This window comes from Mobula birostris, chromosome 8 (assembly GCF_030028105.1).
Source record: "Mobula birostris isolate sMobBir1 chromosome 8, sMobBir1.hap1, whole genome shotgun sequence".
Classification (NCBI taxonomy): domain Eukaryota; kingdom Metazoa; phylum Chordata; class Chondrichthyes; order Myliobatiformes; family Myliobatidae; genus Mobula; species Mobula birostris.
Genome location: NC_092377.1, coordinates 138,349,204 through 138,361,564, shown reverse-complemented (window position 1 = coordinate 138,361,564; position 12,361 = coordinate 138,349,204). Strand labels below are relative to the sequence as shown.

The 12,361-nt window shown below is 46.3% G+C and overlaps 1 protein-coding gene across 19 annotated transcripts in view; it reads right to left on the bottom strand.

Moving 5' to 3' along the window:
• LOC140201770 (calcium/calmodulin-dependent protein kinase type II subunit beta) overlaps positions 1 to 12,361 on the bottom strand; it is a 136,157-nt gene that overhangs the window by 17,936 nt on the left and 105,860 nt on the right. For 10 of the 19 annotated variants that reach the window (XM_072266401.1, XM_072266403.1, XM_072266409.1 and 7 more), the window contains one exon: positions 8,893 to 8,976. The exons of the other annotated variants lie outside the window; for them this stretch is intronic. In XM_072266401.1, coding sequence (XP_072122502.1) covers positions 8,893 to 8,976 — 84 coding nt within the window. The remainder of the gene's footprint in view (positions 1 to 8,892; positions 8,977 to 12,361) is intronic. 19 annotated transcript variants of the gene reach the window in all.

Genomic DNA, 12,361 nt, shown 5'->3' with positions numbered 1-12,361 from the left:
GGAACATGAGACGAAGGGTCCTTGGAAGTGAGTTCATAGGTTGTGGGAACAGTTCAGTGTTGAGATGAGTGAAGTTATCCTCTCTGGTTCAAGAGCCTGATGGTTGAGGGGTAACAACTTTTCCTGAACCTCCCCATGTGGGACGCGAGGCTCCTGTACTTTCTTCCTGATGGCAGCAGTGAGAAGAGAGTATGGTCTGGGGGTCCTTGATAATGGATGCTGCTTTCCTGTGACAGCACTCCTTGTAGGTGTGTCCTAGGAGAGATGGACTGAAAGCAATGGGCAGGAGATACACTGTCAGAGGAGGAGTGAGGGGCGTGGGACACATAAGGTTGGTGGAAAAAGTCATTCAAGGTTCTCAGAATAAAATTGGATAGGCACGAGAGAAAATGGTTGCACGCCTTGCGAAATGGGACTTACTGCCTGCCGTGCGATCCTTCAATGGCTATGCAGGGTTTCTGATTATGCTGCCTTAAAGGAAAACTAATGGGCAGCATTTTGTATTGTGGGAAATGAAGTTAAAGCTGGAGAGTATGGGGTGGGACGGGCACATTAGAAAGGTGTGTGTGGTGGCTGCTCAGTGATTGGTTTTACAACCTCCTCATGTGAGTTACATGTGACAAATGTCAAAATTAAAGAAAAGTGGCAAAATGGGGAGGGATGCAAATAGATCAGTGGTGTGAGTGGCCATTCTTTAACACGGGGCACGCTAAATACAGCCTCCAGTGTAAGACTGGTTATGGAGTGACGGGGCACAAACCAAAGCTGCAGGTAACAGATGAAGCAGCAGTGTTAGTTTAAGGAAACAATAAAGGTGTTCCTGGGTTTGGAGAAAGGGAACACAGAAACAGGGAAGCAACACAAGGTTTGTACAAGTCAGGGTCTGAAGTTGGTATCAGTGTGGAAGAGGCCCTTCTGGCCTGTTGATCTACACTGCCCAGTGACTCACCTACTTAATCCTAGCCCGACCACAGGACGATTTACAATGACCAATTAACCTACTAACCAGTATGCCTTTGAACTGTGCGAGGAAACTCACGCGGTTACATGGAGAACATAGAAACTCCTTACAGATGGTGCTGGAATTGAACTTTTAGCTCCGAAATACCCTGAGCTGTAACAGCATCGCACTGACCCCTGAGGTACTGTGGCACCCCGAGTTCCTGCTCTCTTTGTTTATGTGAACAACTCCTGCATAGCAAGTACCGTTGAAAGTAAAAGCAATGGTGGAGAGGGTAGTGACGAAGGCATTTAGGACGTTTACCTTCAGGAACTGAGGCATTGGGCGTCGTGTTTCAATGGTTGGACTGCCTTTGAAACACCCTGTACAGTTCCAGTTGTCACACTACAGGAAGGATGTGATAACCATAGAGAGAGTGCAGAAAAGACACACCTAGATGAAGGCACAAGAAAATGCAGACGCTGGAACTTGGATCAAGAACAATATTCACTCTAATTTGTAATGACCAGTCTGCGCACTGAATAATTTCTTCAGTAAAAACAGTATAAATAAGCCAGTTCTAAAATCTGCAGACAAATCATGGCAAACTCCACGTTGTCAACACCGTCCGCATCAGAAACTGGAAAAGGAACTGCAATTGTGTACAATCATGAAACGTACTTAACGTGCCAATGAGGTAGAGGGTGACAACCTTTTGTGCACAGTTTAAATTCCTTTGTGCACTGGTAGCAAAAGGTGAGTGCGCGTGCACATGCGCACACCTTAGAGGGAACACTGATCGAGAAACATTGCTGGAGGAACTCAATGGGTCAGACAGCATCTGTGAAGGCAAAGGAATGGTTGATGTTTTGTGTAAAGACCTTGAACCATCAGGACTGAGACTGTAGAGGGACTGTAGCTAGTACATCTGTTAGAGCATGGGTTCCCAACCTTTTGTATGCCATGGACCCCTACCAGTAACTGAGGGAGGGGTGAAACAGGCCAGTAGATGATAGGTAGAACCAGATAATGGAAGGATGATTAGTAGATATAACTAGGTGAACGAAGAGAGAGGAGAAATGAACCAAGCAAGCACTAATCCAGGTGGACGGAACGTTTACTGGAATAGAGGCCTGTCGTCATTAGGAGAGACTGGGATTACTCTCACTGCAATGTAGGCGGCTAAGAGGTGACCTTATAGAGGTTTATAAAGTTATGAGGGGCATAGTTAGGATAGATAGTTTTTTCCCCATGATTGGGTACAGGTTTAAGGTGAGAGTTGCAAATTTAAAAGCGATCTGAGGGGTACGTTTTCAACACAGAGGGTAGTGGTTACCTGAATGAGCTGCTAGAGGAGCTGGGTAGGGATTGGTACAATTTTAAAAAGACATTTGGACAGGTACTTAGATAGGAAAGGAGTCAAGGGAGATGGCTCCAATAGGATTAGAGCAGGTGAGCATCAGGGACAAAGGAGCACTTCTGAGATGAGGTGACAATTTACAAACCAGTCCATTTTCCTTACGACCACGCAGAGAGGTGGAACTCACCTCACAAGTTGCCACAAATTCCAGAAAAAGATTCCCTGTTCCCTGAGAGAAAAGCCATCCAACATCTGGTTTAACCCCTGGGGCACTACACACTCAACATCTGGTTTAACCCCTGGGGCACTACACACTCAACATCAGACCAAATCCCTGGGGCAGGTCCCACCCAACATCTGGTTTAACCCCTGGGGCACTACACACTCAACATCAGACCAAATCCCTGGGGCAGGTCCCACCCAACATCTGGTCCAATCCCCAGGGGTGATCCTTCCCAAAATATCTGGTCTAATCCCCGGGGGAATCCCACACGACACCTGGTCTAATGTTTGGGAGACATCTGACCCAACAGATGGTCTAATCCCCGAGGGAATTCCCACACAACTGGGAAGATTGGTAAAGGAATGTGAGATGTTAACTTAAGTGCAAAGTGATGTATTTAGGGAGTTAAACCACAGTAGCACATGCACGGTAAATGACAGGTCCCAGTGACCTTTAAGAACAAACCTGCCCGGGCTCTGACATTTACTTTGTAAGGGAACCCCGGGGTATAAGTACACAGTTTCCTGAAAGTGATGACACAGGTGGACAGAGTGAAGACGAAAGTGGATAATAGCATGTTTGCCTTTATCGTCCATGGCATTGAGTTCAAGAATCGGGATATCAGAGTGCTGCTCTACACGCCATTGACCTGACCACACCCTGTTCTGATCAACCAGCCATCGACCTTCCGGATGCGATTGAGACAGAAAAGATTCAGAAGGGTGTTTCCAGAACTGGATGCCTCAGTTATACAGAGAGAGCGAATCTTTCTCACTGTCCTCACTAGAATTTAGAAGAATTCAAGTGGGGTGGGGGGGATCTCATTCAAACCTACTGAATGTGGAGAGGATGGGGGTATCAAGAACTAGAGGGCACAGACTCAGAATTGAGGGATTACCTTTTAGAACAGAGGTAAGGAGGATTTTTTTTTAGCTAAAGAGTGGTGAATCTGTGGAATGCTCTGCCACAGACTGCGGTGGAGACCAAGTGCATGGGTGTATTCAAAGCGGAAGTTGATAGATTCCTGATTGGTCGGGGCATCAAGGGTGAGAGGGCAGGTGTATGGGGTCGAACGGGATCCAGGATGAAATGGCGAGTGGACTCGATGGGCTGAATGGCCCAATTATGCTCCCATGTCTTTAAGTCTGGGAGTGTTTAGCCAGGAGTGTAGGAGGCTGTGGGGTGACCATCATGAGGAGTGTGGACAAGCTGAGCAGTTGGAGTGCTTTTCCCAGGGGAGGGGAGCATAAACCTGAAGGGCAGAGATTTAAAGCGAGAGGGGAAACATCTGAAAGGAAGCCTGACGACAGACATTTCACACAGAGAGTGTCGAGCAATTGGTCCAAGATGGAAATGGTACAGGAGGGTACAATCACAATGTTTATAAAACACAGTTGGACAGGTAGATGAATAAGAAATGTTTAGACGATTATTGGCCAAATGCAGGTAACCTTGGTTAGCATGGACGAGATGGGCCAAAGGGCCTGCTTTCATGCTCCATGACTGATTCTAGATAGCAGCAAATCTCTTAACACATAAATAATGTTTGACAATGGGTTAAATGGAAGGAATGATAACAAACTACTTGCTTGGAAATAGGGACCATTCTGCCCAGGGGCAGACTACTTCAAACATCAGAGAATTAGCGGCACATGCTGGCAGGCGATAGGGGAGACCAGGAGAGGGAGAAGGTGGGTGGCTGGGTGAGGGCAGATGATGCAAGGAGATGGTAAGTGATAGGTGGAAGAGGTTGATGGCTGAGGAAGAGGGGATCTGAGAGGCCCCCCTCCTTCACCTTTACCTGCCAGCCTGTCTGTATTCCTTCTCCTGCCCCACTTTCTTAAACTGGCTTCCACCCCCTTCCATTCCAGTCCGCATGAAGGGTCTTGGCCTGAAATGTCAACCATTTATTCCCTTCCATAGATGCTGCCTGACTTGCTGAGTTCCTCCAAAATCCTTCTCTCAGTTCTGACAATGGTCTCTGTTCTCTATTATTGACACCTGGGCAGGTGTCCAAGGAAGCCTCACTTGGGCTAACGTTAGACCCCCACACCATCAGCAAGTCGATCCACCTCCGCATCATCGCCTGAGTCCACCCTCCTCGAGCCCTCAGCTCCAGGATCCCTCCTCTGTGAATATGTGCATCTGGGCTCCGCCATTCCTGACTCAGAACCCGTTCTCCATCATGTTCAGGCCATTCAAGCTCTGTAGCCTGTGATCCAACTCACACCAAGCCCTGCGCACCTCCTCTGCTGAGCTAATTGACCCACAATGGCTTTGGTTTTGAAGATCTCCCTGGCAGCTTCCATTGTCTAACTTCCTCCTGCCCATCTACCTGCCGTGAGGTCACTACTCATGCCTGCAATATTAAGGATCCTGAGCCCTAGCATGTTGAACTCTTCCACTTCTTTTGAAGGCAACTCACATCTTCTAAATTCCCCTTATCTCATATGGAGTCAGGTCTGACCAGATTAAAACTGTCAACAGTTGACCGTATTTCTAGAATCAGACTTGGGTGTGTGTGTGTGGTGCTGTTTGCCAGTTGAAGCTCTCTTTTGACAGAAACACCATTGACTGCAAGTGAACTCAGTCCCTTCCCTTGCTTGCGATGCCACCTTCTCTTGAGTTATGAACCACCACTAAAAGGTTAAAGCCACCTCTTTAATGACCCTGTAGGAGCTGTACCTTGAGAAGGGCAGTGCACACAGAAATCCAGCAGTTAACATGAGGACACACTTAGATTCTGACTTAAGATGATAAATTGGGAAATTCTACTGTTCAAGCACAACCTGATGTAAATACTCATCAAATGTATTCAGTTCATTCCTTCCTTGACCACACAGCCTAAAACACTGTCCTTGATAATCAAGCATGGGGATATCATAGAATCATAGTACACTACAGCATAGAAACAGGCCTTTCAGCCCATCTAGTCTCTGCCAGCTTGGGTTTATGACTAGTCCCATCTGTCTGCATCCAGACCATAGCTCTCCATACTTCTTATCCATGTACCCATTCAAACTTCTCTTAAATGTTACAATTGAAACTGCTTCTGTTGTCACCTTGTTCCACACTCTCACCACCCACTGCATGAAGTTCTCCCTCAATTTCCCCTTGAACGGTTCACTTTTCACTCTTATCCTATGATCTCTAGTTCTGGTCTCACCTCTCTTGCAAAAGCCTGCATGCATTCACCCCATAGAAAGAAGAAAGAGAAATTGCCTTTAAACTCATGAGAGAGCATAGGCCATCAACGTTTTGCTGTTGATGTTTCTGTAGCAGGCAATTTCTTTTTTACGGGGTTGAGTTGCTAGCTCGACGCTGAACCCAGCACGGATGGAAAGCGTGCCTGGGGAGCCGGCTGGGTTCGAACTCAGGAGCCTTCGCTCTGAAGTCCGGCTATTCACCCCATCTATACCCCTCATAATTTGACACACCTCTATAAGATCTCCCCCTCACTTTCCTGCGCTTCAGGGTATAAAGTCCAAACCAATTCAACCTCTTCCCTGTGACTCAGGTCCTGGAAACATCCTTGTAAATTTTCTCTGTACTCTTTCAAACTTAGGCTGGCTGGTGGCATAGTGGCATCAGCACTGGACTTCGGGGGCGGAAGATCCTGAGTTCGAACCCAGCCGGCTCCCCAGGCACGCTTTCCAGCCGTGCTGGGTTCAGCGTCGAGCTAGCAACTCGACCTCGTAAAAAAGAAATTGCCTGCTACAGAAACATCAACAGCAAAACGTTGATGGCCTATGCTCTCTCATGAGTTTAAAGGCAATTTCTTCTTTTCTCTTCTTTCAAACTTACTGATACTTTCTTGTAGGTAGTGGTCAGAACTGCATACAATATTCCAGATGTGGCCTCACCAACATCTTAAACAATTTCAACATCCCAACTCCTGTAATAAATGCCTTGATTTATGAATGCCACTGTGCCAAGAACTCTATTTATGAATTTATCTACCTACAATGCTGCTCTCCCCTAGGTTAAGACCAAGAGCAGGTCCATCCCCAAAGCTGATCTCTATGTTCTAGTGCCGTCGAGCATGCAGAAATAGGCAGAACCCGACACCAACAGCTGGAACCCACGAGGGGCACTAAACTCAATCTATATCCCACCAGGATCCACACACTTCAGGTCCACCCATCCACATTCTGGGATCATCTGGATGCTTTTGAAATGTAGCTTAAACAATATTTGCAGAACAAATTTTTTGGAGACAATCAAACTGCAATGTAACACCAGAAAAATGACAACTTGCTCCAGAACTGGAAACTTTCGTCAAAAGTTAAAGAGGCAGTTTAGGGGAAAATTTTCTAGGCTGCTTCAGGGGTTGTCATGAGGATTGGGTTGGTACTCATGAGAGTTTAAGTGAAATGAGAAGTAGTCATTGAAGAACAGAAGATTCTTGGGAAGTGATGGGGCCTGATTAGTGAAGTTGGGGAGGATGCTCCCTCTACCCAACGAAGAATCTGGAATTCAGGGTTATAGTTTGGGAATACTGGGTTATTCATTTAATTTGCAAATGAGGAATTTCTCCTGTCAGAGGGTCAAGGATTCTCAGAATCCTCAGCCTCTGAGAGCCATGGAGGGGAAGCCACTGATAAGTTACAAGGGTGGGACAGGAGACTGCAGATGCTGGAATCTGGGAGGTGAGGAGTGCTGGAGGAAGTCAGAAGGGTCTCAATCTGAAATGTTAGCTGTTCATTTCCCTCCACAGATGCTGCCTGAGCAACTGAGTTCCTCTGGCAATTTGTGCACTGCATTTACAAGGGTAACTTTTACACTGTTGAGGTGCCGGGAGCTTAGAAAACAGGTGGGTAATGGAGCTTAAGGCCAAGATTAAACTGGGCACAATCTTATCAAATGGGGAGCAGAGGGCCATTTCCAGCTCCCAATCAACATAAGTATGAACTGAACGTTTTATAAAATCCAGTTTGTACCAATGTTCCTTCTAACTCTAGTTCCAAAATGGAACACTTGGTGGTGGCTAGGAATAGGTAACTGGTCATGTGACTTCTCTGGCACAGGTTTTCCAAGGTGATACTAGATGGAAGAAGGTGTTAGCAGGTACCACCGTCTCCCTTGTGGCTGGCTACTGAAAATGCTTCTTTGTGTTAAGATGAGTATCATCTTGCAGATTTTGAAATGTAAATTTAAGGATCCAGCCCCTATTTTTTAGCCAAAACCTAACTGACGAGGAATGTTAGAAAAGGCATTCTTAACCTTTTCAGTGGTTGTTTCATGGTAGCGTGTGGAAGCACTCTAAAGTTGTCTCAAGTGAAATAAACAACATCATTCCTCATCTTCCTCTCCTCTCTTCCCTTTCTATTTTTTTCTAACCTTGGTGTATTGGTTTGGACAGTTGGGTAACCCAGGATGTGGGAAACTTTACAAAGTGATGTATTCTAGTGTGTATCGCCCTCTCCACCCTGCCAGTCACAGCCCCACCCACTCCCTCAAGCATCACACATTAACATTGATGAAGAAAAATGGTGCAACATTTATGTATGCGAGTTTCAATCAAATATTAACCCAAACCCCCAGAACTTTACTGATGCTCCATCTAAGGAAGCACTAAAATCCTCGGTGTTTAGAAATTTAAAAGAAAGATGAAAGATTAGCTTGATTTGTCACATGGACATTGAAACATACAGTGAAATGCATCATTTGCATCAGATCAAATCAGTGAGGATTGTGAAGTGTGGTCACGTTTCTGCTGCCATCACAGCAAGCCCACAACTCACTAACCCTAACCGCGTGGGAGGAAACCCACACAGTCATGGGGAGAACATTCAAACTCCTTACAGACAGCAGTGGGAATCGAACCCCGATCTTACGGCTGGGGCTGCAGCAGCATTACGCTACCTGCTACATTACTGTGATGCCTTTAAAATAAAATTGTGTAGCTCATTCCTTACAGTAGACCATGACAGCAGAGTGCTTTACACATTATTGTGACTTTAATGGTACCTTTAATTCAAGTTGGCTACTAAGATGGGCGATGGGCTGGAGGTACGTCTCTACAAAAGGAAGTGTAAGGTGCTCCTTCCCTCTGCTAGCCTCACCCTTCGGCAAGGTGTAGCACCTGCCCCCACTGACCAAGGTGACACGAAGCTGATGGTGGATGGTCATACGAGCACTGGTGCACATCACAAGTCCCGGTTATGCGACCACTGACAATCTCTGAAGAGTATTATTAATGGCTGGGGTCTCCCATCTTGGACAGACACTGCCCAGAAGGTGGCAATGGCAAACCACTTCTGTAGAAAAATTTGCCAAGGACAATCATGGTCACGGAAAGACCCCAATTGCCCACGTCATACGACAGGGCACATAACAAACAAACGAACTACGATCCGGAACACTTACACTGTGTCGGAGGAGGTGAACTGAGGGGCCTCTTGGAATCATTGGATTGACTTTTTACACTTACTCGGTCCAAACCTTTAGCAACTAAGTTTATGAAAGAAACAATACACAATGTGAAGGATGCATGGCATAACAGAACCAAATAAACTTCGATGGAATGAATTCCCAAACGCAAATTAAAGCCATATTCTCTTTTCAAAGCAATAAATAACTTCTATTTCAAATTGGAACAGATTAAAAAAAAACTTCCAGGGAGTTGTTTGGTACGTTACAGATACAGAAAAAATGATGCCCAAACAGCCAATGAAACAGTTCTGAAGTGTTGCTGCCTATCTTCGCCCAAGAGATCCCGTGAAACAGCTATGAGGAACTCGTTGTATTGATCAGAGGATAGGTGTTGGCAGAAAGTCAGGGGGGAAACAACTAACACTGCCATGGATTATGATGGTCAAAGTCACCAATAAGATTAAATCTACATGCTATTTTAGACTAACCCGGGCTGTGTTCCCAGGATCACAGGGTTTTTATATTCTGATTCCAGATTTCTAACTGCACAGGTGTGCTGTAACACTATGAGTTATGCAAACGCTATTAGTATTTGCATAATGTACAACTTGGACAATCAGTTCTGTTTTCCTCTGCTTCCCACTCCTGCAGCCAGGCCCTACTGTGCTGGCAATAGACTAGGTGAACTGTTCCCAGTCTCTGTCATTCATCAGGGTCACGCCTTGGCATTTCTCACATCCAGTCCTGGCCGTTGCTGAGACTGGGATTCTGCTGGGCGCCGAGTTGTGGGCGGTAAGTAACTAATAAAGTTCGACACCCCAAGAACCTGGAATCTGACTCTTTCAATAGCTGTCAGAATTTCAAAAAAGAGAATATAGCTTTAAGGATTAAATCATAGTCTTGCCACAACCATTACTGGCTGATGCGCGAGTCTCCCCGTCATGGATTACAGATAATTCACTGAATCATATCATGTAGCACCATGTGATGGTGCGGGATTAGCTTAAAGTACGGCTCTGACTATATCTGAATGTTTTTTTTTATGTATGAATTTGATCAGCCTGAGATAGCAAACCAAAAGAAACCAGACAAAGGTCAGGTGGTGCCAATGGGACCGACTCAAAGAAAACACTTAACTGATCCAAGCGCCTGGAGCTCGGTTACACACCAGACATGCACTTGCTGCGGGTTTCATCGACACCAAGAGCAAATAAAGTTGGTGTGGGCGTTAAGCACACTCAAACATGCTGTACATCTCAACTGGGCGATTGGAAACAAAATGCTGCAGCTTTGTCGCGCTGTCATGTTACCCTACCTGTTAAATCCTTGTCAACAATACCCTGAAACAGTGCCGCCAAGAACTAGTTATGTTATTCAAAAATAACCAGGCTGTGTGTTAGAAAAAGAGTCACAAAGGTTGACACAAAGTCGTTAACAGGTTCAGTGTGAGAGTTAAGCCTTTTGCAGAATCACTCAGACAGACTATTGAGCAGTTCTGCCTTCTCAGAGAGGTCAAGAGAGGGTCAGATCCATCGCTGCTGTAAAATGAATCCCAATAGTGCCACTGTAGGACTTGCTCACTGCATAATGTCCGAAAGTAATAAATTCATTGGGCGGGGGTCACAGACAAAAAAGATGGATTTACTACCCAGGGACGATTTAAAAAAAAGCATTCGACATGGCAATGAATTCTTACCCACCGCAGCCAGTAAGATACAACCCCAAGGCACCGACTAGAATCTGGCTCAACGTCACGCTAGTCTGTCCGAAAGCTCGCGTTTCACTGGCTGCGCAGCAACTCGGCAGTTCTGCAAGCTTTCCTGGCAACAAGCCACGTGGAGAGAAGTCGTCAACTTTTCCGCCGCAGCGAAAAAAAAACCCCTCATATTCATCTTTATGGCCACATAAATATTTTCTTATTTAAGAGATACAGCGCGAACAGGGCCGTCTGGTCCTGCGACCCACGCCACAGCACCTATCTAACCCTAGCTTTATCACGGGACAATTTGCAATGGCCAATGAGTCTACTTACTGGCAGATCTTTGGAATCTGGAGCAGCCGGGGGTGGGGACCCCCTTAGGAAAAAAAAATACAAAATTCCTTATAGAGGACGTCGGAATTAAACCCCAACACCCTGAACCGTAATAGCTTTTCGCTAACCGCGGCGCCCACTGCTTTGCCCGTGCCCGGAGGATTATACATTTATTTTAATTTAACAGGGCATCTTCCTGACAGTGAGTTGTGATGCGGCGTTTGAAGGCAATGATGGTATGATCTATCAATGTGTGGTACTGATCGGAGAAGCACAATGGAAGCAAACATGCAAATGGTTGGTGAAATTCTGAGCATTAACTTGCGGCGATTTTATGGACGTTATTTGTTAAAACAAAATCGCATTCAGTGGCAGAGCAAGTCAGGGAGTTCAACTGCCAGATTGCCTTCCCGCCATGCACGGCACACTTTTCAGAGAACACCTCCAGCCACGGTGCGAGAATGTATTTCCATTTCACTAAGACGCGATGCCTCAGAATGAAGTGAGCACTTCACGGCATGATAAACACCGAGGTGTGGTGGGAGATCAGCAGTCTCAGCAAGGGGGAGTGAGTGGGACAAGGGCTCAAGGTGAGGCAGGTGGTGAGGGGGCCGGAGGAGACGAGGGCGGCCACCTGCTCACCAAGTGGGAGAGCTGAGTCGCAGGACGGCAGGCAGACCTTGGACAAACTCTCGCACATTCCCGGAGCGAAGGGCTGCCAAGTTTCGGCGGGCCAACGCAACCAAATTGGATAATTATTTCTTTGACAGGAAAAAAAAATCTCAGGCAAGAAATCAGGTATAGTTTATCTCAAAATTAACCATAAATTGAAAAACGAGGGACACTTTGTTAACCTCAAGTTTAATCGACGGTGTCAGCCAAAGTAAATCTTACTTCAAAGTTGACGCTTCCTAAAATGGCATTACTTTGCTGCATAAAGACCAGTGGCTCCCCTACCCGTCAACGACTGCTGAGCCACTACATTGACGGAAAGCACAATCTCGGCGGTGTGAATGAGGTCTAATCAGCCCCCGTTGGCAAGCAGCTGGGGAGTGGTAACTTTAGCTGAGGTAAAGAGTCTTTGAGAATGGAAACACGAGGTGAATGCGTATGCACAGATGGCCGGTCACCCAGCGCTGGGAGGCAGAATGACAGCTTGGATTGGTTCAACCTCGAAGAGGACTAGGATGCCAGCTTCGCTGTTCAAACCCCGACGGCAATCATCCTGCACTTGTTCAGAAATGCGAAATGAGGCACTTCCTTCCATTACATATTACTGACAGCTATCAGAATGGAAATACATCAGGCAATGCCCAAAATCTAAAGCCTGGTCAAGTGTCGGTTATGCCCACAGCTGGAGCAACACTCCCAGGCGAGTGTGCCTGCACAGCCCTTCCTGAGGGCGCACTTGTCACTGACCTGTTAGGCCCC